This window comes from Notamacropus eugenii, chromosome 1, assembly GCF_028372415.1.
Source record: "Notamacropus eugenii isolate mMacEug1 chromosome 1, mMacEug1.pri_v2, whole genome shotgun sequence".
Taxonomy (NCBI): Eukaryota; Metazoa; Chordata; class Mammalia; order Diprotodontia; family Macropodidae; genus Notamacropus; species Notamacropus eugenii.
In genome coordinates, this window is record NC_092872.1 from 725758773 (window position 1) to 725785026 (window position 26254).

Sequence of the window (26254 nt, forward strand, 5' to 3'; positions counted from 1 at the left end):
ATGAGAAAAGAAAAGAAAATGACCTGGACACAGCAGAACATAAGAGAGGATTCACTATAAAACAATGAAATTCCATTTCAAGAAAACCTATGTAATAAATACTACATGTTGTGTTCAAAGCTGCCTAGTGTTTATTTGCTTCCTTGCTGGTTTTCTTTTGTGGTCTGCTGTGCACTTTTTACCGTTTTTCCACCTCCCCCTGTAGCCTTCTTTAGGGTGTTTATAGAAATCTATAAACACACACACACACACACACACACACACACACACACACATATGCACTTAGACACATATCCGCAAGACTATACCATGCTTATTTTCGCCTGCCACCTGTTTCTCCGAAGGTGCTTAGCATCTTCTTCCATAGGTCCAATCGACCAGTTCATCATTTCCTATACCACAGCCATATTCCAACTCAATCACAGCCTGTCTGAGAGATTATCTATGAAAGTTTTTTCCCCAATTTTCTGCATTTTCTGTGTTCCTTCTATCTTTGGCTACATAGGTTTATTTATACACGATTTATTTATTTATACAAGATTATTTAAAATAATTGAAATTATCCTTTTTACACTTCAACCATGCTCTACCTTGTAACATAGTTTAAGGTCAGATACTGCTGAATCTACTTCCTTTACATCTTTTTTCCAGGTTTCTTTGAGGTTCCTGACCTTTTGCTCCTCTGAATTCAGTTTGTTATTGTTTTTTCTAACTCAGTAAAATGATTTTTTAGCAATTTAATTGGGATAACATTGAATAAATAGATGAGTCAGGTAAAATTGTCATTTTAAAAACTATATTGGCTTTACCTACCCATGAACAATAAATATTATCAACATCAGTTATTTAGATCTGAGTTTATTTGTATAAAAAGTGTTTTATTTTTATGTTCATATAGTTCCTGTGTCTATTTTGGCTCAGGTATTTTATACTGTCTAGGTATTTTAAATAGTCTTATATAATATTGAATAACATTGCTGACACAGTGTAGTTTCTTTATTTTTCACTTTTGACTAAATCTATTTTAACTTTAACTTTGAGATCATGATTACTATCCCTGCTTTTTTACAGAATAAATTCTACTCCTACCCTTTATTTTATCTTTATGTGTTTCTCTTATTTTTATAATGTTTCCTGAAAGCACCATATTGTTGAATTCACATTTTTTATGTTATCCATTTCCATATAATGGGCAAAATGTTATTTTCTTTCTAGTTTCTTGTTCCTGACTTTTCTACATCCTTTCCCCTTGACTGTGGCAAAGGAAGAAAAAGAAACATTACGCTAAATCAAAAGTCTCTATAATAAAAACACAAACTTTCCCTGACTTTTTCCCCCAGTCCCTTTACCCTGTTTTAGTATAGTATTGAAATGATTATTCCTCATTCTCCTTCAAGTTGGGAGCTGTCCCCTGGGTATAACTTGCTGAACCAATTATCTAAGTATTTTATAACTGTCTCATAGCTAAGTTTCCCTAACTACGCTTAGCAATCTGCAGTTTAAAGCCTTCCTCAGAACTGATATATAAAAAAAGCATCAGCGAAACTTTTAAAAACCCACACATTTTGAAGGTGCTCTGGAATTTTTTTTTTAAAGATTACTGGGAAAGTGTGTATCCTGGAGCTCTTTCTGGAATGTAGAGTGTGCCTCCTATACCTCTGAGGGACTCATGAGGAAGAATTGCCAGGTGTGTTTGAAAATCCAAGGCTTATGACTGAAGGAAAGAAGACTTTCCCTTGAAATACATGGGGAAACTGCTGCCTTAGAGAGATTATCAGAAGTCACTCTGAAGCAAAAGCGTTTTGGTTAATCAGGACCCCGACTCTTTGCAAGGGATAAGGGATTTAGAAAAGATAAAGGATGGAGAATTGTACATGAGAGATCCTTTCCAAGTCTAAAATTTCATGGTTCAAACTGTAAGTCTAAGCTCTATTTTGGTAAACTGTAAACTTGGGCAAGTAAGAAGCAAGCTCCTTTCTGTCTTTTGGTAGGGTTGGGTTAATGGTACCAGGCATCATGAGGAAATTGTGATGTGCCAAATCGAAGTTGGCATGGCTGAGCCTGTCACAAAGGATGCTGATGGGGCATTCTTGTTCAGGAGCTAGGTGAGCTAACACTGGGGCCCCTTCTAGCTCTGACTTGTTGTGATCTAGGATTGGGAATTCACCAAGTCTTGGGATTGGGTGCCTGAGGAGGGATTTTCTGGCCATCAGACTTGAGGCTGGCTGCTTAAGAGATCTCTAGTACATAGCAGCTGCCTATAGAAGACTCAAGTGTAGGCAGACAAATGGCCATTATTATTAATATTACTGTTATTATTATCTCTTGTGGGCAGTTATAACCAGGTTAAATTAGGTTAAGGTCTACATCAGATTGTGACATAGGAGATATAGCATTGGCCTTGGAATCTGGGAGATCTGGGTTCAAATTGTACCTCTGTGCTCAACAGCTGTGTGACTCAGGACAAAGCATCTGTTCATTCCTTGCTATGTGTCAGGCTGAGTGCTGTGGGATACAAATATAAGAAAAAACAGGTCCTGCCTGCAAGCAGCTTACATTATACTGGGGAAGATGTGAAGAGAGAAAAGCTACCTGCAGGAGGGTCGTGTGAGAGTCCAGGCGGTCAGGGCAAAGGTCTCCCTCAAAATGGAGGTCTTGGGAGGAACTCACCAAAAGGAGAAAGGGACTGCAAAACTGGAGAAATGCTCCAAGAAGAGAAGGCCACAGGGGATGAGGAACCTTGCAGGGTGAGAAGGCAGCTCTGGGGCATGGTGCCAAAGTCACCAGAGAGGCCAGAGAGTCAGAATTTCTCTGGGCCTCAGTTTCCTCATCTGTACAATGAGGAGATTAGACTAGAGGACTTCTAAGGTCCTTTCCAACTCTAAACCAGTGATTCTTTGATCCTTCAAGAATGGAAAAGTCAGTCAAGACCATCATCATCATCATCATAGAAATAACTAATAATTCTCAATAGTTACAAGGCACTTTCCCAAATGTTCTCCTACTGAATCCTCACAACCAGTAGGTAGAGTAGGTATCCTCTTTTAAAGATGGGAAGGCTTGGGAGTCACATGAAATCAAGTGAGGGATTAAAAATCCTGTAATCAATGTAGTTGCATAAACTATTAATATATGAATTCTAAATTGAGTTCTCCACTGTACAATACCTGTTGCCCTCCAGCAAGCAGAAGGCTAAGATAAGATTTCTGATGGATTGGGTACTGGACTTGAAATTAGGAAGACCTGGTTCAAATCCCACCTTGGGCAGTTCCTAGTTGATCACACCTTCTCTGTACCTCAGTTTTCTCTTCTATAAAATGAGAGGATTGAACTCAGTAGCCTTTAAATGCCCCTCCCATTAAAAAATCTATAATTGATTCATGTCAAAGGCAGAAGAATTTAGGAGTTTGCTGGAATTTAAGTTCAAGGTTGGAATAGGCTAAGACCTGAGAAGTAGACTACCCACAGAGAGATGGTTGCCAGAGCTCTTGTCTATCTTGCCATATCCCATGGTTCTCCTTTTTCAGTCAGGCTCACCTTAGATGAATTTACCCACTCATCCCACCTCCCTACTAGGCCCTGACAGAGATGAAACACCAGGAACAGCAGACTTGAGTGAAGGTCATCCCTCCCCATCCCTTCCACCCCCAGGTAGTCTCCTGGCATACCTATTAATAGGAGACAACAGATGATTTTAGGTACAACCCAAATATTTCCCTCAGGAGACGTTGAAAACAAATGTCCCGGCCACACTGACCTACTTGGTTTTCCCTGGACACAACACTCTCATCTCCTGACTGTGTCTTCACATAAACTGTCCCCTATGCCTGGAATGTTCTTCCCCCTCACCTCAGCCTTTTAGAGCCTCTAGCTTCCTTCAAGGCCACCTCCTACATGAAGCCCTCCCTGAACTTCACCAGTTATAAGAACTGCCCTTCCCCCCATAACTTTGACAGGGTGTCAGCTCCTTGAGGTACCTGTGTGGAGGAACTAAATGACTAAGAATGACTGTCATACATGAAAGCCCCAGCTCAGAAGGGATTCTTCTCTGGCTTGTTTGTGTTAAACAATGCTCTCACACAGCGTTGATGAAGCCAAGGGCCTAGAGGTTCCAATCTCATGGAAACCGAAGCTCAGGGGGTTTGCTTGTCCTCCCTGTCACCTGAGCTGTGTACTCAGGCAGGATCCCTTCAGTTCAGGTCTCGTTAGCTAACCTAGCTGAATGCTGGTCTCTGCCCTGGAAACCCTCCTGACTTGTGGTTCCCAGAGACAAAGTACCTCAATGAACTTTTGCTCAATATATATTAGGAACCCAGGGCATCCAATTGAGACAGTCTGCTCTTCTCTATTTCTGACATGTGCCCAATGTTTTTCCTGCTTGGAGGGTACAGAAGTAGCCTGTTTTTTCATAGGATCAGAGATTTAGAGTTGGAAGGACCATTAGAGTCCAATTTTATCATTTTACAAATGAAGAAACCAAGGTGGAAAGAGTCTAAATAACTTGCTTGGGGGGGGGGGGGAGTCACACAGTTAGTAAGCGTCTTAAGCAGGATTTGAACTCGGGCCTTCCTGACGCTGTTGCCATTGTCCCATCCACTTCATGACCTCGACCTACCCTGAAGATCTTATTAAATGTTACCAAAGTATGTCTGCTAGGGTCCTCCGAGCACCCGTGCTGAAATAATACACCTTGTACTTTGAGCTCTTTTGAAGACTAGTCCAAGCTTGTTGTTGCAAATAATTTATGGTGCACACATTTGCAGAGCAGATGTCTCATTGAAACTGGTTGGGTTGCTCTAACCATTTCATCTGAGTAGGATGTGAATTCCTAGTGGACAGAGATTATCTTTCTTGTTTGTGTTTCCAGTGCATGGCACACAGAAGGTACTTAATGATGGGAAGTCGGTCAATAAACATTTAAGTGCCTACTTCATGCCAGGCACTGTGCTAAGAATTTTATAAACAGTGTCTCATTTGATCCTCACAGTGACCCTGGGATGAGGTACAGAGGGGCTGAATCTCTGATCCATTGCATAGGGAATTCTCTGAGGAGCACTCTCCCTCTACCAATTCAAGTTGGCATCTTCTCAGAAATTTCTAGTCTTTGGGTTGCCAGGAGCACTAAGAGATGAAATGACTTGTCCAGGATCACATAATCAGGATATGTCAGAGGAAGGACTTTAACCCAGGACTTCCTGGTTCAGAAGGTGACTCGATCCACCATGCTAGCTTATCTTTCTAACATACAACTGCAGTATATGGGGTGTTCAGGGGACTAGCCCCTCAGGTGTGAGAGCTACTGAACTCTTTTCAGGGCTGCCTGTTCTCCTTTTTGTGTCACTGAACTCTCACTGTAGTTCTAAGAAGCTGTAGCATGTGCAGCGGCCACACCCCAGTAAACCATCTTGGCAGATGGGCTAAACCAGGCTGAGGGTAACCAGCAGGCCACAAACTCATTGGTGAGTTAGGAGGGTGTCTACCTCAAGCATGTGAAGATTTCCCCTGTAGAACGGGCAGATGAGAACAATTTGTTCCAGTGACCATGAAGGTGCCTAAAGCAGGTGTTGTGGAGCCCTTAGAGTGGAGTCAGGCATCGAAGATGCCAAGGTCATCCACTGCATCCTGAGCCATCCCCTGTTGTCCTGACTTTTGATTTGTCAATGGACTTCCATGATTCTGGAAGAGAGAGTGAGGCTGGCAACTTTGTGCAACTCTGCCTCACTTAATTCCAGCACAAGACAAGATATCACCTGTGATGTCATTGGTCTTCTTGGAAAGATGAGCAACAGTACAAGGGAAATTGAAGAACAAAAGGGGGAGGGGAGGTCACCTGGAGGTCACCTGGAATGCCTTCTGGAGGAATGACATGAGAATTTGGAGGAGAGGTGACCTTGTAGGGTTTTATGTAGAAGTGAGAGGCAGTAGCCTCCTAATACTTACACTGCCAGTTTCATAAGGCAGTTGTGTGGAAGGCTCTTGGTGAACTCCCCATCCCTGCAGAAATCTAAATAATGCAAATTGGGAGTCAATGGACTTCCCCAAACCAAGGAGAGAAAAAAAGATAAATGGGGGAGAGAAATCTGAGCCATTTAAGAGAGTGGTGCCCCTAAAGAAAGGATTGATGTAACCATCAAAAAAGGGAGCTGTTTATAGCTGGCACTCCACCAGAAAAGGGAGAAGGCTCTAGATAGAATACAAGTGGAAATTATTCGCAAGAAAGGACCTCAGGGGCCATCTTGTCCAATGTCTTCATTTCACAGATAAGAAAACTGAGACACAGAGATGTTAAATGGTTTGCCCAACAGAACCTCAGAAACCATCTAGTCCAACCCCCTCATTTTATACATGAGGAAATTAAGATCAAGTGACTTAGCCAAGGTCATATGGTAGTTTGGATTTGAACCCAGATCCTCTGACCCTTACGGCAGCTAGGTGGTACAGTAAATAAAGGACCAGGCCTGGAGTCAGGAAGATCTGAGTTCAAATTTGGGCTCAGACACTAGCTGTGTGACCCTGGGCAAATCATTTAATCCTGTTTGCCTCAGTTTTCTCAGCTGTAAAATGATCTGGAGAAGGAAATGGCAAACCACTCCAGTATCTTTGCCAAGAAAACCCCAAATGGGGTCATGAAGAGTCGGATACAACTGAAACAACTGAACAGCAACCTCTGACTTCAGTCACATTGACTTTCTGTCATATCCTTCCCACCCCCTCCTCCCTGATCAAGCCACATGTAAATTACTTTACCATTTCCTTTACCAAAATCTTTTGCATCCCAAATTCAATGCCAGATTTTGTAGTCCCTATGCTCCCTTTTAAAATACTATCCCATTTGAATCAAAAAGGTCCCTACTTGGTTAGCGACAGCAAACTGCCTTCTCAAGCCATTGTAGACCCAATGCTCTTGGCAGAGCTGAACATCTTATGGGTGTGTGGGCATGTATGTGAGGAGGGGTTAAAACACATAGCCTTGAAATCTTTTAACAATGAAAATAGTGCCAAACAGTAAAGCAGGCAAATTCCCAACACTGTACTGGAGAGGAAATGAGATAATAGGTGTGAAAACACGGGCATTTCAGGGGCCAAGATGAAATGGGCTGAAATCCATTCAAGGTGCTCAAGATGACTATTTCAAGTTCTGATCTCATTATCCAAGAGAGTCACGTATTCATTCATTGGGTTTGTTTACTCTTCGCTTCCCAAACCCAATTATTTAAGGAGGCCATATTTGTTTTGAGCTAGAACACTGGTACTAAGAAGTTCTCCCTCTTGTCTTGCTCCACTGCCATTTGCCTAAGGATATTTCTGTTATCTTAATGAACAAGCTGTTTCCTCTTTAGTCCATTTCTGTTCAGACGTGAATTGGACAAGGTGGCCTTTGAAATGCCTCCCAATAGTGAGATTCGGGGATTTGTTAAAATGTTTAAGGTGGTCAATTATCTGTTATTTATCCTACAACATGGAAGGTCCAAAATAATGATAACAATAACAATAATTTGTTGTTCAGTCATTTTTCAGTTATATCTGACACCAATCTGAGTTTTCTTGGCAAAGATACTGGAATAATTTGCCATTTCCTTCTCCAGATCATTTTACAGATAAGGAAACTGAAGCAAACAGAGTGAAGTGACTTGCGCAAGGTCACACAGCTAGTAAGTGCCTGAGGCTGTATTTGAACTCAGGAAAATGAGTCTTCCTGACTGTAGGTCCAGCATTCCATCCACCATGCCAGCTAATGATAAGAATAATGATAATATTAGTAGTTGTTCTAGTGGTAATAATATAAGCATATTGGCTAACATTTATATGGGGCTTTAAGGTTTGCAAAATGCTTTACAAATGTACTGCTTTATCCTTATGACAATTCTGGGAGGAAGATGCTATTATTATCCCCATTTTACAGAGGAGGAAACTGAAGCAGACAGAGGTTAAGTGGCTTACCCAGGGTCACACAGCTGGAGTCTGAGGATGAATTTGAACTCGTCTCCCTGACTCCAAGTCCAGCATCTAGAACCAAAATGCATAACTGCTGTCCTCAAGGACAGCATGGACTAGGCACTCATTAAACTTTATACCTCCAGGCTTACATTTCCTCATCTCCCAGTCATTTTTCAAAATTTCACTTCATTTTTTAGTTAACAAAAAATAAATTATTTTTTCTCCCTACTGGAAAAAAGAAAAGTCAGGTCTTCCTAACTCTAACACCCTCTCTCCTACACCTCCAAATTGCCTCATGCATGATCCATAAATAATTTTATTTTTGGCTTTGATCCTTGGAATCTGTTTTGTTTATTCTGTTTGACTGTGGGTGTGCCTCGTGTTCACAAAGAAGATAATCAAGCTACCTTGAGAAGGTAGTAATTCACAATGGATTGTGGGCTGGACTTGGAGTGAAGACCCCCCAGACTGGACACAGTCTGGTTTGTGCCAGTGGTGAAGTTAACCTCTCTGATCCTCAGTTTTTCCACCTGTAAAGTGAGGATAAGGTTTTCTTTACCAACAGAAAGAGTCCTGGCTCTGGAGCCAGAGGACCTGGGTTCAAAAGACTAAGCTTCTAAGACTAGCTGTGTGACCTTGTGCAACTCATTTAATGTCATTGACCTTGAGTCTCCTTATCTATAAAATGAGGGGATTGGCCTTTTAGGGTGGATAGATGGATGGGTAAGTGGATAGGTAGATGGATAGATAGATGGATGGGTTCATAGATATATGGGTAGATGGGTAGAGAAATAGATAAATAGAACCAGAACTTGAATCCAGGTCCTCTGATCCCAATTCTCCTCGAACACTAATGTAGCCCCCCTACCTCACTTTCCTCTCTCACCCCCAAAATAGAGAAATCCCAAGGACTTTCCATGTACATCAATATTTTAGAGATTCTGTAAACAAAAGACCCAGTCACTTCTGCTGTGAGCATATGCTGTCAAAACAGAGATAACTCATGGGAGGGCTTCCCACATGAGGCTGCAAAAATAAGTGTGAAAGAATAACAGGGAAATGAGGCCAAGGCCAGAGCCCCTGTCTCGGGCTTGAACTCGTTGGTTTTGCTCTGGCCTCCCCTGGTTCTCATGAAGTACTGTTGTTTAAGAAATTTCAGAAAAACTTTTGTTTGTTGGTATTAGAGGTGGGCTTTTCCACTGGCCCCTGTTCATCCAGGCTGGCCTCCTGGAGTCAGGAAAGAGGCTGAAAAAACATTTGCACAAAGATGCACTGTTCTCTGCTCCTATCAAAGAGCTAGGATGTGGGGAGTGCTCCTCCACAGCCTACATGAATTCTGATGGTTCTGCTGAATCCACACTGTGTGACCCAGCAGCCATTGTGTTCCTCGTCCTAGTGCGACATGGCTCCACTCAACTGATGAGAGTATCCTCTAGAAGGAGGATCCCCAATACCCTTCTCTTTGCCTCTCCTGGCTCCTCATTCTCCTTGATTTTTGAGACATTTTACTTTAGGAGATCATGTTAAAATAATACTAAAAATGATATTAATAACATTTACATAGGATCATGTACTTTACATCCTTACAACAACACTGTGAGGTATATGTTACAGTTATGCCCATTTTTTAAGATGAGGAAACTGAGAGTCAGAAAAATTAAAGTCATACAACTAATAAATGCCTGAGGTGAGACTTGAGCCTGGGTTTTCCTGACCCCAACTCAAGCACTCTATATACCACATCATGCAGATTACAGTGAAAAAGAACTGGACTTAAATCAGAGGAGCTGGCCACTGATGCTTACTATCTGTGTGACACCTTTGTCTTCCTGGGGCTCAGTTTCCTCGGCTGTAAAAGAGAGAATTGGATCAGATAGCCTCAGAGGTCCCTCCTAACCCTAGATCTATGATTTTTGTGGAAACCAAGGACTGAGATTTGCCTAAGATCATACAGATAACAAGTGGCAGAGCTGGGACTGAATTTTTTGACTCCAAATCCATTTCTCTCTGCTTCACTCTAAAGTGTCAAAGGAGCAAGAGGAAAAGACTGTAAATCAAACATCTGCTTCACACTGACCTTTATCCAGTTCAAGACAACTTTTATTATTAAGGACCTACTATGTGCAAAGCACTTACACTAGACTATTATTATTATCACTATCTTATTAACTACCTCCTATGTGCACTTGCAGGAGACTATTATTAACAAGTCTTATTTTTTTTTTCCATTCGTTTTTTTTTTTAATTTAACTTTTAACATTTATTTTCACAAAATTTTGGGTTACAAATTTTCTCCCCTTTTATCCCCTCCCCCCCCCCAAACCCAAGCATTCTTATTGCCCCTGTGACCAATCTGCTCTCTCCTCTATCCTCCCTCCCTGCCCTTGTCTCCATCTTCTCTTTTGTCCTGTAGGGCCAGATAGCTTTCTTGACCCCTTAACCTGTATTTCTTATTTCCCAGTGGTAAGACCATTACATTTGATCCTAACACTTTGAGTTCCAACTTCTTTAGCTCCCTCCCTCCCCACCCCTTCCCCTTGGAAGACAAGCAATTCAATATAGGCCAAATCTGTGTAGTTTTGCAAATGATTTCCATACTAGTTGTGTTGTATAATACTAACTATATTTCCCTCCATCCTATCCTGTCCCCCATTACTTCTATTCTCTTATGATCCTTTCCCTCCCCATGAGTGTCGACCTCGGATTGCATTCTCCTCCCCATGCCCTCCCCTCCATCCTCCCCCCCACCCTGCTTGTGCCCCTGTCCCCCACTCTCCTGTATTATGAGATAGGTTTTCCTATCAAAATGAGTGTGCATTATATTCTTTCCTTTAGTGGAATGTGATGAGATAGACCTCATGTTTTTCTCTTGCCTCCCCTCTTTATCTCTCCACTAATAAGTCTTTTGCTTGCCTCTTTTATGAGAGATAATTTGCCCCATTCAACTTCTCCCTTTCTCCTCCCAATATTTCTCTCTCACTGCTTGATTTCATTTTTTTTTTTAAGATATGATCCCATCCTCTTCAATTCACTCTGTGCACTCTGTCTCTATGTATGTATGTGTGTGTGTGTGCATGTGTGTGTGTGTGTGTGTACTCCCACCCAGTACCCAGATACTGAAATGTTTCAAGAGTTACAAATATTGTCTTTCCATGTAGGAATGTAAACAGTTCAACTTTAGTAAGTCCCTTATGACTTCTCTTTGCTGTTCACCTTTTCATGGTTCTCTTCATTCTTGTGTTAGAAAGTCAAATTTTCTTTCCAGCTCTGGTCTTTTCATCAAGAAAATTTGAAAATCCTCTATTTCATTGAAAGACCATTTTTTCTCCTGAAGTATTCTACTCAGTTTTGCTGGGTAGGTGATTCTTGGTTTTAGTCCTAGTAACTTTGACTTCTGGAATATCCTATTCCATTCCCTTCGATCCCTTAATGTAGAGGGTGCTAGATCTTGTGTTATCCTGATTGTATTTCCACAATACTTGAATTGTTTCTTTCTAGCTGCTTGCAATATTTTCTCTTTCACCTGGGAATTCTGGAATTTGGCCACAATGCTCCTAGGAGTTTCTCTTTTTGGATCTCTTTCAGGTGGTGTTCTGCGGATTCCTTGAATATTTATTTTGCCCTCTGGTTCTAGAATCTCAGGGCAGTTTTCCTTGATAATTTCATGGAAGATGATGTCTAGGCTCTTCTTTTGATCATGGTTTTCAGATAGTCCCAGAATTTTTACATTGTCTCTCCTGATTCTATTTTCCAGGTCAGTTGTTTTTCCAATAAGATATTTCACATTATCTTCCTTTTTTCGAATCTTCTCGCTATGTTCTGTGATATCTGTCTTTCTCATAAAGTCCTTAGCATCCATCTGTGCCATTCCAGTTTTGAAAGATCTATTTTCTTCAGTGAGCTTTTGAATCTCCTTTTCCATTTGGCTAATTCTGCTTTTGAAAGCATTCTTCTCCTCATTGGCCTTTTGAACCTCTTTTGCCAATTGAGTTAGGCTAGTTTTCAAGGTGTTAATTTCTTCAACATTTTTTTGGTTCTCCTTTAGCAGGGAGCTGATCTGCTTTTCATGCTTCTCTTTCATCCCTCTCATTTCTCTTCCCAGTTTTTCCTCCACCTCTCTAACTTGATTTTCAAAATTCTTTTTGAGCTCTTCCATGGCCTGAGCCCATTGGGTGGGCTGGGACACAGAATCCTTGATTTCTGTGTCTTTGCCTGATGGTAAGCATTGTTCTTCCTCATCAGAAAGGAAGGGAGGAGGTGTCTTTTCTCTGAGAAAGTACCCTTCAATAGTTTTATTTCTTTTCCCTTTTCTGGGTATTCTCCCCAGCCAGTGGCTTGACCTCTGAATATTCTCCTCACACCCACCTCGCCTCCTGGTCCTCCCAGCCAGTGTTTGGGGACTGAGATTCAAATGCTGCTTCCCGCCTTAGGGCTTTTGGCGGGGGCAGGGCTGCTATTCAGTGTGAGAATTAAGTTCAGATGGTCAGGTCAGGGCAGGGCTGCCTCTCAGGCCCAGTTCCCTCAGGGGGTTTATGCACAGACCTTCCACAATGGATCCAGGCTCCTGCCCGCTTGGGGAGCCCCTGTCTGCAGCCGCCTCTCAGCTTCTATCTCGGGGGGGGGGGGGGGGGGGGGGGGGGCCGAGCCATGGGGGCACCCCACTCCCCTCTCGACCCGCCAAAGAGACTCTCTCACCGACTCTCGTCACCTGTGGGTGGGGGGGCTTGTGCGGCCGCTGGAGATCCCGTCTCAGAAGCCTGCTCGGATCTGTACCTCTCGGAGCTGCGGCTGCCCACAACAAGTCTTATTATTAGGACTTTTGATATTAAGTACCTACTATGTGCATAGCACTTAGTCTAAAGTCTATTGTAGTCCTTTTATAAGGGGATTTGTTTTGTGAAGTTTGGATTCAGACAAAGGGCAGCATTTGAGGATCTAGAGGGCCACATGTGACCTAGAGGCTGCAGGTTCTCTACCTTGCAATAAACTCTGTCATTATTATTGTCTTACTATTAAGACTTCCATTATTAGGCACCTACTACGTACAAAGCACTTGCAGTAGAGTATCATTATTGTCTTATTAGTAGGATTTTTATTATTAAGTACTTAAGTACTTATTATGTGCTAGGTGGCACAATGGATAAAGCACTGGGCTTGAAATCAGACTCTTCCTGTGTTCAAATCTGGCCTCAGACCTTTACTAACTGTGTGACCTTGGGAGAGTCACTTAACCCTGTTTGTCTGAGTTTCCTTATCTTTAAAGTGAGCTAGAGAAAGAAGTGGCAAACCACTCCACTATCTGTGTCAAGAAAACCCCAAAATGGGCCACAGAGAATTGGATACAACCGAAAAATGACTTAACAGCATGTGCAAAGCTGTCTTAGACTATACTCTATGAATTTAAGACCAAGACAGTTCCTGCCCTGAAGAACCTTGTACTTTACTGTGAGTGGAAGGATAGTGTGTTTATTTAAAAAAAAAAAAAAGTATGATACAAGGAAATTTGAGGAAGAAAGAAACAGTGGTGGTGGGTAGAGATCATGAAGGCTTTTGCAGAGGAGATGAGCCTTGAAAGAAGATTCTGGACACCAAAATCTGAGATGACCAGGGATGACATTCCTGGCCTAGGGGACAGACAAACATATTTTTGAAGCTGTCCATGGTGCTGAATTCTAGGTACATAAATGGGAAACATCCTAACCTGTCTTCCCACCTCTGCTCACCTTCCTTCATGAGACTGTTGGGCAGAACTCCTCTCTGTAAAGATTTAACCTTGCCACTCCTGTGTTTAAAATTCTGTTCCTAGCCAAATCAAGTCCATAGAATCCTGGATCCAGGGCTAGCAGGGACCCCCTCACATCACAGGTGAGAGAACTGAGGTCTAGAAGCAACCTCCAAAGCCATCTGCTTCAACTCCCTCATTTTGCCTGTGAGCAAACTGAGGCCAAGGGAGGCTAAGGAACTTGCCTAGGATCTCACAGCTAGTAAATATCAGAGGTACTATCTGAACGCAGGTCTTAACTCCAGATCCAGTGTTCTTTTTACTGTATCATCCATCCTCTGTCTGATAAGTTCAATCACTTTCTTGGTTATAAAGCCACCATCATACAAGCTAATCCCAGGGTCAGCTTGTGTCTCGTAGACATCCCCTATGCTTTCCTAGTTTATGTCTTTTGATCATACTGACTCATTTAAATTTTTTTACTGTAAAACATTTCCATATTAGTCTTCGTCCCAAAAGACTCAAAAGAAAAGAATAAAAGTGAAAAACAGTGTGCTTCAGTCTGTATTCAATCAATATCAGTTCTTTCTCTGGAGGCAGACAGTATACTTCATCATTAATCCTTTGGGATGCTTGGATCATTGCATTGTTTAGATTAGCTAAATCATTCACAGTTCTTCATCGTACAACATTGCTGCTACTGTGTACAACATTCTCCTATTCTGTCTGTTCACTTCACTATGCATCAGTTCATGTAAGTCTTAACAGGTTTTTCTGAAATCATTCTGCTTGTCATTTCTTAGAGCACAAGAATATTCCATTACAATCATATACCACTCCTTGTTTAGCCATTCCCCAGTTTATGGACATCCATTTGATTTCCAATTCTTAGCCACCACAAAGAGCTGCTATAAATATTTTTGTACAAAGAGATCCTTTTCCATTTTTTGTTGATATCTTTGGGATATAGATCTAGCAGTTTGAGCCATCCTTTAAAGACTTACTCAAATGCTACCTCCTCCATGATTTCCCTTATTAAAATCCCTTACCATTCTCCCCACTCATAGCACTTTATTTCACAGCCCTCAAATAAACGTGTCTTTTTTTTCCTGTTGCATTTATCTCTGTATGTATCATATCCCTTTACTAGATTGTAAGCTCTGGGAGGGCAGGCACCATGTATGATCTGAACTTCGTATGTCAGACATACACAATTGGTACATATTTGTTGAATGAAATTGTTTTGACAAACATTTATTAACTACCAAAGGTTTCCTCAGGTCTGTGATCTCATTACTGTGGGTACTTTCCCCAGCTGTGCAGATTACAATGCCTTTACCCATCTCCCCTTATGGACAACTCTTGTCTGTGTCTTTTTGCAAACCCTCCACCTTTGTGGCCCCCAGTAAAATGTTGGGTAAGACTACATGACCCAGTTCTGCTAACTCTAGGCTTCTGGTCTTGTTCTTGGCAGAAGAAGCGCTAATGGTTTCTAAGGTGGGAGGGGCTGGATACTTATCCTACCCTGTCAGAAGCATTCCAGCTAGTGACACATGGCGAGTGCAGCGTTGACATTTCAGGGGGTGAAAGTATTTGTTAGCTGTAGCTTCTGGTTAGGATTGTTTTGCTGTGCCTTGGCAGCAAATGCTAGTGAGCCCCCAGGGAGTTGGGTCATAGCAGTAGCAACTGCCTGGGATTAACTGGGTCTGTCTTGACCATCAGCTGGTTATAATCACTCTAATTTTGCATTTTGACCGGCCTCCTGCTGCTTCCTCTCCTTGACATTCTCACACCCCCACAACTGTTCCCCATGCCTGTAATGCTCTTCTTTCCTGCTTCCTGGAACCCCTAGAATCATTCCAGATTCAGTTTAAAGGCCACAGGAGGCCTTTTGTTAACTTCTTTTTGCTGACAGCCACAATCAACAGTTAATCAATCCTCAAGTATTTGTTAAGCCACCATGGGCCAGGGGCAGCTAGGCAGTCCAGTGACTAGATTGCTGGACCTGGGGTCACAAAGACTCATCTTTCTGAGTTCAAATCTGGCCTCAGACACTTCCTAGCTATATGACCCTGGGCAAGTCACTTTACCCTGTTTGCCTCAGTTTCCTCATCTGCAAAATGAACTGGAGAAGGAAATGGCAAACCATCCAGTATCTTTTTCAAGAAATCCCCAAATGGGGTCATAAAGAATTGGATACGATTGAAAAACAACTGAGCAACAGCAACAACTATGAGCTAGCACTGTGTTGTGTTGTGTGTGTGTTGTGTGCGTTGTGTTGTGTGTGTGTGTGTGTGTGTGTGTGTGTGTGTGTGTGTATACTTAATGGTGTCCTACCCCAGTACAATATCAATCTCTTGAGGGCATAGACAGGTAGATTTTTGGCTTTGTAGTCTCTCATCCATCATAGATGATAACAGCTAACATTAATATGGAAATTCAAGGTTTGTAAAGCACTTTATCTTTGTCATTTCATTGGATCCACCATTGGAATAGATGCCCTTTTTACAGATGAAGAAACTGAGTCAGAGAGAGGATAAGTGTCTTGCCCAGGGTTGCATAGCTGGAAAGGGTCTGAGGCAGGATTTCTTGATCGCTAGTCTAACACTAGACCTAGAGCTTGGCACACATAGGTGCTTCATTAGTGCTTATTGAAGTGATCACTGTTGACTTGGTGGACTCTCCTGTACCCCACAAGTTTTCACATATAATAATACCCTGGGTATAACATGGGGTTGTTGGGAGGCTCTCACTTTGTGAAAAACACTTGGCAAACCTTAGAACATCTTCTATAAAATATGAGTTGTTGTTGTTGGGGCGGGAGGGGAAGGGAAACATCATCCCTGGGGCAGGACCAACAAAATTCATCTGCTTCTCTTTTGTTTCTCTTTCCCCCAGGCTCCTATTTGGCACCCTTTATCCGGCATATTATTCTTACAAGGCAGTAAAGTCAAAGGACATTAAAGAATACGTGAGTAACCCTGTTTTTTAGCTGGGTTTTCTGAGGGTGCTGTGGGCCAGGGACTGGTTGGGCTTAGAATGGGGGACAGAGGGAGGAGAACCATCAGTGGGCAGTGAGTTCTAGTGAGGGGGGAGCAAGGCTGTTCTTGAATCTGTGACCTTGGGTAGATAGGTCACTGGAGGTCTCTGGCCTCAGTTTCCTCCCCCAGTATGAATTTTTTTCCCCTGTCCTGTAGGGGGGGCAGCATACTGAATTTCACAGTCCTTGCCTGCTGGTGCCTTAGTGAATCAGAGGTTGCTGGGTTAGGGGCTGTGGCGCAGCTCCCCCACGATCCTTCAGGTTACTCACTGATTTGTGTCCAGCTCTTAGCCCTAGGGCAGGGCCCAGGCACTAGTATAACCAGGTCCCTCCTGGGAGAAGTCTGGCTTCCAGTGGGAGGACCACCACCTGTATGCCCCTTGGTTAAGTGGAGAGGGAAAGAAAATACTCCCCACAAGTTGGAAAGCAGGCCCAGGGTATTAGAGAAAGGAGTGAGAGATCCTCTGACTCTCAGGATTCTATTGGTATCAGGGACCTTCTGAGGAGGAAACTCTCTATCCCTCAGAGTTTGCCCTTTATAGCCTAGAGCAGAGATTCTAGTCACTGACCTAGGAATGGGACTGGGCTCGCAGAACAAATTGCAGGCAACCATTGCTTTCTTACTTGACCCCTCCAGGCTTAGTGGAGTCTACTGTCACATGCTTATGATGCTTACTGGCTTTGTGACCCTGAGATGCTCTGACCCTCAGTTTCCTCATCTGTAAAATGGGGATATTAGTAGCATCCACCTCACTAGGCTCTTGTGAGGATCAAATGAGATAATATACATGATACGAAGTGCATTGTGTACCGTGAAACACTGTGTAAATGGTAGCTAATATTATGAATATCCACAATTATTAATAATGATATTAATAATACTGCTTTAAGGTTTGCAAAGTGCTTTATGAATATCTTATTTATTGTTATTACTATTATTATTGCCATCTACCCAGATAGCCTAATAGAGTAGTTGACTTGGCGTCCAGAAGGCTTAAATTCAAATCTCCCCTCAGACAGCTAGCTATGTGGCCTTGGGTGAGTTGATTACATCTAAGGGATCAGTTTTCTTTTCTGTAAAATGGGGGTGATCAATAGCTCCTTCCTCACAAGGCCATTGTAAAGCTCTGATGAGATAATATGTTCAATATAAAGTACTTATCAAACCTCAGAACACTGCCTGAATGTCAACAGGGGTCTCCCTACAAACTGGTACCATGTAGGGAACAGGAGAAGGATTATAGCAGGAAGGAAAAACTGTGTGTAGATGCTTCTTTTGTTCTCCTAAATGTCACTGCTTGGTTGTCAAGGTACCTAAGTCTTAATATTAATTTTAATTATTTTAATTAGCTTCAATATTAATTAATTTAATATTAATTCCTTGGGTCCTGAAGGCTCTGTTTAAAGGAGTCATCTCTTAGCACATTAACACATCCTGAGAAAGGTAACATCTTAAGCAAATGTCTAAGGTTATTAATAATCATCTTTACTTGTATTAATTTTTCTGCAGTGACAGCTGGCCCTATGAAATCGGGACATATTCGTTTATATTAAAATATACATCATTCACCTCTACCTAATTCAGGGCTCCCACTCCACCTGGTTGCTTCCTCTCAGTTTCTGAGACTTAGACTCAGAATCCAAGAAAGTTATGTTTATTGGAGGCAGAATCACAGGCCAGTAGGTTAGACACACCTGTAATATAGAGCCATTTTCCTCCCAGATCCTCAGGTGCGACAGACAGGGGAAATCCCAGCGAGAATTGGGCTCTAGAAACAGGGGAGAGGGTTGTTTGTTCTTGGTCCTAGATTTGTGATCTAGATGGAAAATCAACTTTCCCAGCTCCCAATAGGAGTCATCTCAGGTAGCAACTGAGGCAGGTAATGTTGGGTGTTTTCTCCTTCTGGATGGGCTGACTTCTCTCTGGTTACCTTCCTGGCTCCAGGCTTCCCAGGAGTGTTACTCTATGCTGACTTGTCTTAAGGGTGGCTCCAGTCATGGGGTCTGCATCCCCCTCTCCATCCCCTTTCCCCAGCTGCTCCCTTCGCTTTCCTCAAAAGTCTGGAAGACAGGAATAAGACCCTATACCATTAGAGAAAGTGTGTCCTGCAGTGTGGGTTGGGATCGGGACTAAATGAAGGGTGGGAGGGTTAATGAATTTTCCATGCCAGGATCATTAGAAATGGCTTTGTCGATCTCATCTCTCTCCATGAATGATCTCCCAGGACCCAAGAAAAGACCATTCAAGGAGATAAACAGGGCAAGCAGGGGCACAGGTTACCCCTCTGTGATGAAACAGGGCATCCCAAGCCCTGCCTCTACTTGCCTTGGGTAGCTCTTTGATACCAGCATCTGAAGACCGACAAGAGACGACTGTGTGTTCCAAACCAGCTTCTCCTCATCTTGGCAGTTGCTCCTTCCTTCTCCTAGAATGGAAGCTCCATGAGGGCAGGGACTATTTGGGCTTTGTTATGCCAGCGCCTCGCACATAGTAGGTGCTTAATAAATGCTTGTTAATTGAATTTAAGACCTTTAAATGTTGGGTTGCTTTATCTTTTATGTTTGTACCCAGTAGAAGGGATATAAGTAGAGTTCCTGGAACATAGTAGGTGCTCAATAAAGGCCTATTGATTGAATATAAACTCTTTGAGAGTAGGAATCTTTCATTTTAAAAATTAAAAATTAAATTAAATTTAAATTTAAAATTATCCCTAATACCTAGCATAGTGCTTGGCACATAGTAGGCACTTAATAAATACTTGTTGATTAATTTTTTTTAACAGACAAGAAAAAATTGCAACTTATTAAGTATCAATGAAGCTTCATACTTTTGAAAGCAATTTTCAGTGCATGTTCTTTGACAATCACATTCTATGAGGAAAAAACATTAAAAGTCACAAATTTTTTTTTTAAATCTCAGACTTACAGATATCTGTAATGCAAAATAAGAAATAAAAAAAGTAAACACAAATTTCTTTTACTTCCATCCCTACTTTTAAAATATCAGTTATTTTTCTACAACTTAATGCTAGACTTCAGCCTGGAAAATTGTAAGAATATAAGCACATACACATATATTTGATATACATATTCAGCTACATAGATCAAATATATATAACGTATATAATGGCAATGAGATGCAATTACTCTGAGGAAGTCTTATTTAGCTAAATACACTGATAAAACTTGAGGAAAAAAGTATTGAACTCAGTTTGTGTATAGTTCATGATCCTCTATAAAACCAGCGTTTGTTGATTTGCCAACTTTCAAGACCCTTTGTTCTTTTTTTTAATAAAATCATTAAAAAGATAATTTTTTAAAAATGTCTTGCACAAGTTTCCTGATCCAAGTAGGCAGAGAGCACAATGTTCATGTATGTTTTTAAAAACATACCTGAAAGTCTGCTATTCTATTGTCTTTCCTCCTATTAAAACGATCAAAACATTGGTCATTTTTAAAACACAAAGCAATTTTTTTAAAGATATAAAGCACTCTTTCTATTGAGTCTGTTATTTGGTAAATATGTAACTGCTACACATTGGATTAGGGTTTTTTTGTGTCTCTTCTTTGTTTTTGTTTTTTTAAATAATATCTTCAGTACTAGGAGTTGGTTTTAAAAATACATGAAATGTTGTGGAGTTGCTTCTGGGGGAACCCGGCTTTCCAGAGACCTCTTCTGCCATGTGCAAGATAATGACTACAAAGTTTTCACTAGTTTGATTAAATTTAAGCCATATGATAGTAGAGGTTGTTTCAGTCTTTGTATTTGTGTCCCCAATACCTATCGCAGTGTCTTGCACATAGTAGGCACTTAATATGTACTTGTTGATGGATTAATCTGTTCCCGAGGAAATTTCTTTATAGGGGATTTTGAACATGGGACTTGTTATTTTCTGTTGGTTCTGGGCACCACCCACATAGACTGGATCCACCAATGTCAAGTTTAAGGCTCAAATTTTTTTTGTTGTAGGGGGATGGACTCTGGGAGTATGAAACTCTAAGTTTAAAGAATTTGATCTTGTCTTAGTGCAAAGTTAAGATCTTTCATTTTCTCTCTCAGCACATCCTGTTTTCTTTCCCTTTTTGTTAGTTATTTGAGGATGGACCTCATGGCAGGCAGGACATAGGTCCTACATGGGGTAGGTCCTTCTCCCCCTCAGCTATGTGGGTGAATAGCCTTTGATGAATAATGCCAACTCATCCTGACTTTTAAGCCAGGATGCAGGGATGTAATCTGCAATGAGAAATGTAGTTGCTAAGTAGACTGGCTCATTGTGTTGGCTGGTCAGTGCATCCTCTTCCCAGGAGTGAAATTGACTTGAAGACTCAGATGAGAGAGGGAATTTTTAAATATGGAATCAGGCCATTTTCAAGTTGTGGTAGCTCAGCACACCCTTACCTGCAGAAGGTATGTGAACTAAGAGAACCAGATATTATTTTAACAAAAATTTATTGTTTCTACCTTGTGAAGAGCATTTTGGTGGATGCTTAGGGATAGACCAAAAGGATCTAAACGCTATATGTGCACATATTTATAAAATTGTCAAATAATAAAATAAAACTATGCAAATATATAATATATTATTATAAAAATAAATAATTTATAAATTGTTATAACATTTAAAATCTTTACATATAATTACGTGTAATTTCCTCTCGCACATTTTCCGTTCTAGTTAAACTAGGCTGCTAGATATTCCCCTGTATAAAATTTCATTCCTACCTCTGTGTGTTTGGCTGCTTGGTGCCCTACTTCTCCTTCACCTCCAAGTTGAGGCAAGTCAACAAGAATTTATTAAGAGCTTACTACATTCTAGGAATTGGGTTAAGAACTAGAATTGCTAATATCCTTCAAGGTTCCTCTTGCTTTCTCCCACTTTTGTTTCTGCTCTCTTTAAACCACTTGTATATGCTTTGTATGTACTTATCTGCTCCTGTTGTATCCCCCTCTTTCCTGCTAGAATGTCAGCTCCTTGAGAGCAGGGGCTGCTTTGTTTTTTACGTTTGTATCCAAAGTGCCTGGTGCTAGTGCCTGGTCTGTAACAGATGCTCAACAAATGTGGTTGAATTAATGCCTATGCATGTTAATAGATGATAAACCTTAATACAGTAACTGCTCCAAGTTGGTGGTTCCTATTTTGAGCCTGGGAAAAAGCCTAAACATCATTTGCTTTTTATGAGACGTTAATATCCTTCAGGTCTGCCACCTGGTAAAAGAGATCAGCTTTGTTCTGGTTGGCCTCAGAGGGCAGAACCGGGACAGGACAGGAGGACATTGCAAAGAAACAAATTTAGCTTTGACATCCTTCCTAAGGCCTAGAGTTACCTCAGAGTGGAAATGCTTGCCTCAGGGTCAACAGCTCCCCTCAGCAGAGCCCTGGGAGCAGAGGGTTCATGACTGCTCATTCTCTAGTCAATACAGGAGAGGCTTATTCAGATATGGGTTGGAGTAGATGACCTCTGGCCCTTCCATCTCTAAGCTTTGGGTAACAGCTAAGTAGTTATTTCATATGGCTTATGTTTACTTTGTATGTATTAGATATATTAAGTACCTTACATTTGTACTTTATCATATATACTATACATGTATGTAACATATGATACACATATATGTAACATACACATATGTACATATAAAATGTGTTTTTTCTTTCTCTTCCCTTTCCTTTTTATTTTCCCTTTCTTCCCCTTCCCTCCCTTTCCCTTTCCTTCCCTACCTCCCCTTTTGCAACTCTATATCATGGGCCTCTTTGTTAACCCAGTGACACCTATGGATCCTTGTTCAGAATAATATTTTTAAATGCACAAAATACATAGAATTACCAAAGAAACCAATTTTATTGAAATAGATTTTTTTTTTAAAGGTTTATGGGCCCCAAGTGACCAACCCTTGTCTTAGAGAGCTGCCTGGATGAAATGAAAGGTTGTGACATTCTCAGGGCCAGGCTGCCAGTATGTTCCAGAGGCAGAATTTCAACTCTAGTCTTCGGAGGCCAGCTCACCTTGAGCCACCCTAAGCTGCCTGTTCAGTCCATATTGGTTCTACCGATAGAATATAAGTTCCTTGAGGGCAGGGGTTATTTAATTTTTTGTCTTTGTATTATAATTACCCAGCACAATTTCTGACCTATCTTATTCACCTGTTCACTCTTAGTTAATTAGCTGATAGCCCTAAGGCAGTTGGTGATCCATTAGAGAGAGTGCCGGCCCTGGAGTCAGGGAGACTAACCTTTACGAGTTCAAATTTGACAGTCACTTCATTCTGTTTGCCTCAGTTTCCTCATCTGTAAAGTGAGCTGGAGGAGGAAATGGCAAACCACTCTAGTATCTTTGCAAGAAAACCCCACATGAGGTCAAGAAGAGTCAGATATGACTGACCAACAAAGGCACAAGGTTGGTCCCCAAAGTCCTTCTCTTCTTACTGGACCTAAGGAATCTTTGACTTTTCCTTCCTCGTTTCTGTAACAGTGCTTCAGGTTAGAGTGGTGTCTCCAGAGCAGAGAAAAGCTCCAGATCTGCTAAGGTCTTCCTAAGTCTCCATTCTCCATTCCCAAGCTCTCTGCGTGCATGGGCTCTCTCCAGATCTGTAACCCCAGCCAAGGCCTCTCTCCTGAACCCTTTCTGAGCCTGGGTCTCCCTATCTCAGCCAGATGAGAAGTGGAACAGCTACTCATTTCTCCAATAGGGGCCATTTCTTTCCTGAAGCAGCCTGGGGGCCCCCTCCCCCTCAGAGGGCTCACCATATGGCCAACAGACCTACTATGGACACCTAGTCAGCCACACCCTGCTCAGAATCCTCACCCCCCAAACTCAAGTGATCTGCCAGCCTCTGCCTCACTTCCGATGTGGATACAAACAGTGCCCTAAAGATGAAGCAGAATATTCTGGAAAAGCAACCCCTAATATTCTGCTTAACCTTTAGAGCCCCATTTGTATCCTCATCACTTCCCCAGAAGCAGATATCACAGACAGGCACCGCCTCACCTGGCTGCTTCTGAACCCCAGCCTGGAGAACTCAAGATCTGTCCAAGCATGGACGTCTGTTTGACATTTCCACTTCCCCGATTCAAAACTGACCTCCTCTTCTAGACTGCTTGATTTCCTTCTTTACAATAACACCACCGTGCTGTCATTTACTGAGGCCCCAAATCTCACTCATGTTATTCTTTTTTTTAAAGAAATATATTTTTATTATGAATTTTTGTTGTAGTTTTCATCATTCAGTCATGTCCAACTTTTTGTGACCCTGTGGCATGCCAATACTATCCATGGGGTTTTCTTGGCAAAGATGCTGGAGTGGTTTGCATTTCCTTCTCCAGCTCATTTTACAGATGAAGAAATTGAGGCAAACAGGATTAAGTGACTTGCCCAAGGTCACACAAGTAGGAAGTATCTGAGGTCACATTTGAACTCAGGTCTTCCTTAGCTAATGTAGATCAGCACCTCTGAAACACAGAGTCTGAGAGTGAAAGGTTCATTGCCTGGTGAAGCCCGTGGTCTCTTTCTCTTGTGTACTAAGACATTTTGTGTTTGATGACTATTGAAATCCATAATGGAGGTAGCTAGGTGGCCCTGTGGATACAACTCTAGACCAGGGGTCAGTTTCCTCATCTGTAAAATGGAGATATTCATAGCTGTAGTACTTGCTTCATAGGGTTGTTGTGAGGCTTAAATATAACTAGCTAGATATGTATACACATAAATAAGCCTATATTTATGCATAGATACATATATAAACTATGAAAGCTTAAAACTGTATTAAGACTTTTGGGACATTCTGTATATAAGTGCATATATATTAACTTTATATACCTTCTCAGGCATAATAGCTCTTGGTTGTTCTTGGTGGGCAAAATATTCATCACTATTAGTGTCTTCCTTTCCTCCCTTCTTCATTCTCTGTTTTCGGTGGTGTAAAGAATTTATTCCAACCAATGGATTTGGGCAGTGGATATTCTGGAGCACTGCTATTAAATGATTGACCCAGGATCATATAGTCAGACTGTCAGGGCTTGACCCCAAGTCTTCCAGACTCCCAAGACGAGTTCATTATTCACAAGCAACTGCCTCTCAAGTGCATGCGGGTGGGTGAGGATATAAATATTTATATGCATATAAATTAAGGATTGAACCTGGAATTGCATTGCTGTGGAGCACTCCAACATGAGGAAAGCTCTCTACCAACACAAGTCACCACACTCACTGTAGCTTCTGGCCTTAGGAGAGTTGTCTTGAGTGCTGAATGGGGTAGATTTCAGAGGTGAAACTTGGCTCCAAGATCAGCTCTCTCGTGCCACCACTGTCTTTCCTACATATATTTTATTTTATTATAATGTTTACTGTGATATCTTCCCAGCCTGGAGGAAGAGAGTGAACAAAAGGGCTGCAGTTTAAAATCTGGAGCATTTATTGTCTTCCTGAACTTTTTTTATTGCTCTTTTTTCATTGTTTATCATTATGACTCCCTGGGAGTAAGGAATAGAACTTTGGGAAATGCAGATGATGTGAAAAACCAAAGATAGCAATTGAATTTTATTTTTAAAAAATCGTGCTAATCTCAGTCAGAAGATCTACATTTGTGTCCCACCTCAACTGCTTACCAGCTGTGTGACCTTGAGCAAGTCATGTCTCCCTAAGTCACAGTTTTCACATCTGTCAAATGGGAGAGTTGGACTGGATCACCTTCCTAGTCAAAAAACCTCAGTTACTTCATTGACTGTAGTGGGAGCTCTGAGTCTGAGTTTTTTGCCCCCTTTGATGATGATTTGTTGAAGCCCAGGGACCCCTTCCCAGAATAAAGTTTTTAAATGCATAAAGTAAAACATACAGGATTACAAAGGAAACTGATTATATTGAGAGCTGTCAAATTATTAAATAAATGTTAAACATTAAATAATATTTTAAATGAATAAAATAAAACAGGATGACAAAGGAATTTATAGCAAAATATACTTAAAATGTTAAATATCATATTTAAAATAATGTTTTAAACACATAAAACAGGGTTACAAAGGAAACTAATTATATTGAAATACCATTACCAAAATATTAAATCATTGTTTAATTAATATTATATTAAAATTTAAATAATGATTTAAATACATTAACACTTTAAATATGTAAAATACCTAGAATTACAAAGGAAACAAATTATTCTGAAATGCAGTTTTATCAAAATATTTCTAAAAACAACTTTGAAGTCTTCAGCTTAAGAACCCCTGGTCTATAGGATAAAGTCCAAGGTCCTTGGCCAGGTATTCTGGCTCTGACTTTATATGATCCTAGGATGCCTGCCGCCTGGGTAAATCTGTGCCAGTGCGACAGGGAGACTTGCTGCTCCTTCAGGGCAGCCAGGTGGTTCAGTGAATAGAATGGCAGCCTTGGAGTCAGGAGGACCTGAGTTCAAATCTAGCCTCAGACACTCATTAGCTGTGTGACCTTGGGCAAGTCACTTAATGCTGTTTGCTTTAGTTTCCTCATCTTTAAAATGCGATGGAGAAGGAAATAGCAAACCACTTTAGTATCTTTGCCAAGAAAACCCCAAATTGGGCCAC

At 41.3% G+C, this 26254-nt stretch overlaps 1 protein-coding gene across 2 annotated transcripts in view; it reads left to right on the forward strand.

The window, feature by feature from the left end:
• Positions 1-26254, forward strand: part of REEP1 (receptor accessory protein 1) — a 139589-nt gene that overhangs the window by 44515 nt on the left and 68820 nt on the right. For both annotated transcript variants that reach the window (XM_072636947.1, XM_072636946.1), the window contains exon 2: positions 16559-16631. In XM_072636947.1, coding sequence (XP_072493048.1) covers positions 16559-16631 — 73 coding nt within the window. The remainder of the gene's footprint in view (positions 1-16558; positions 16632-26254) is intronic.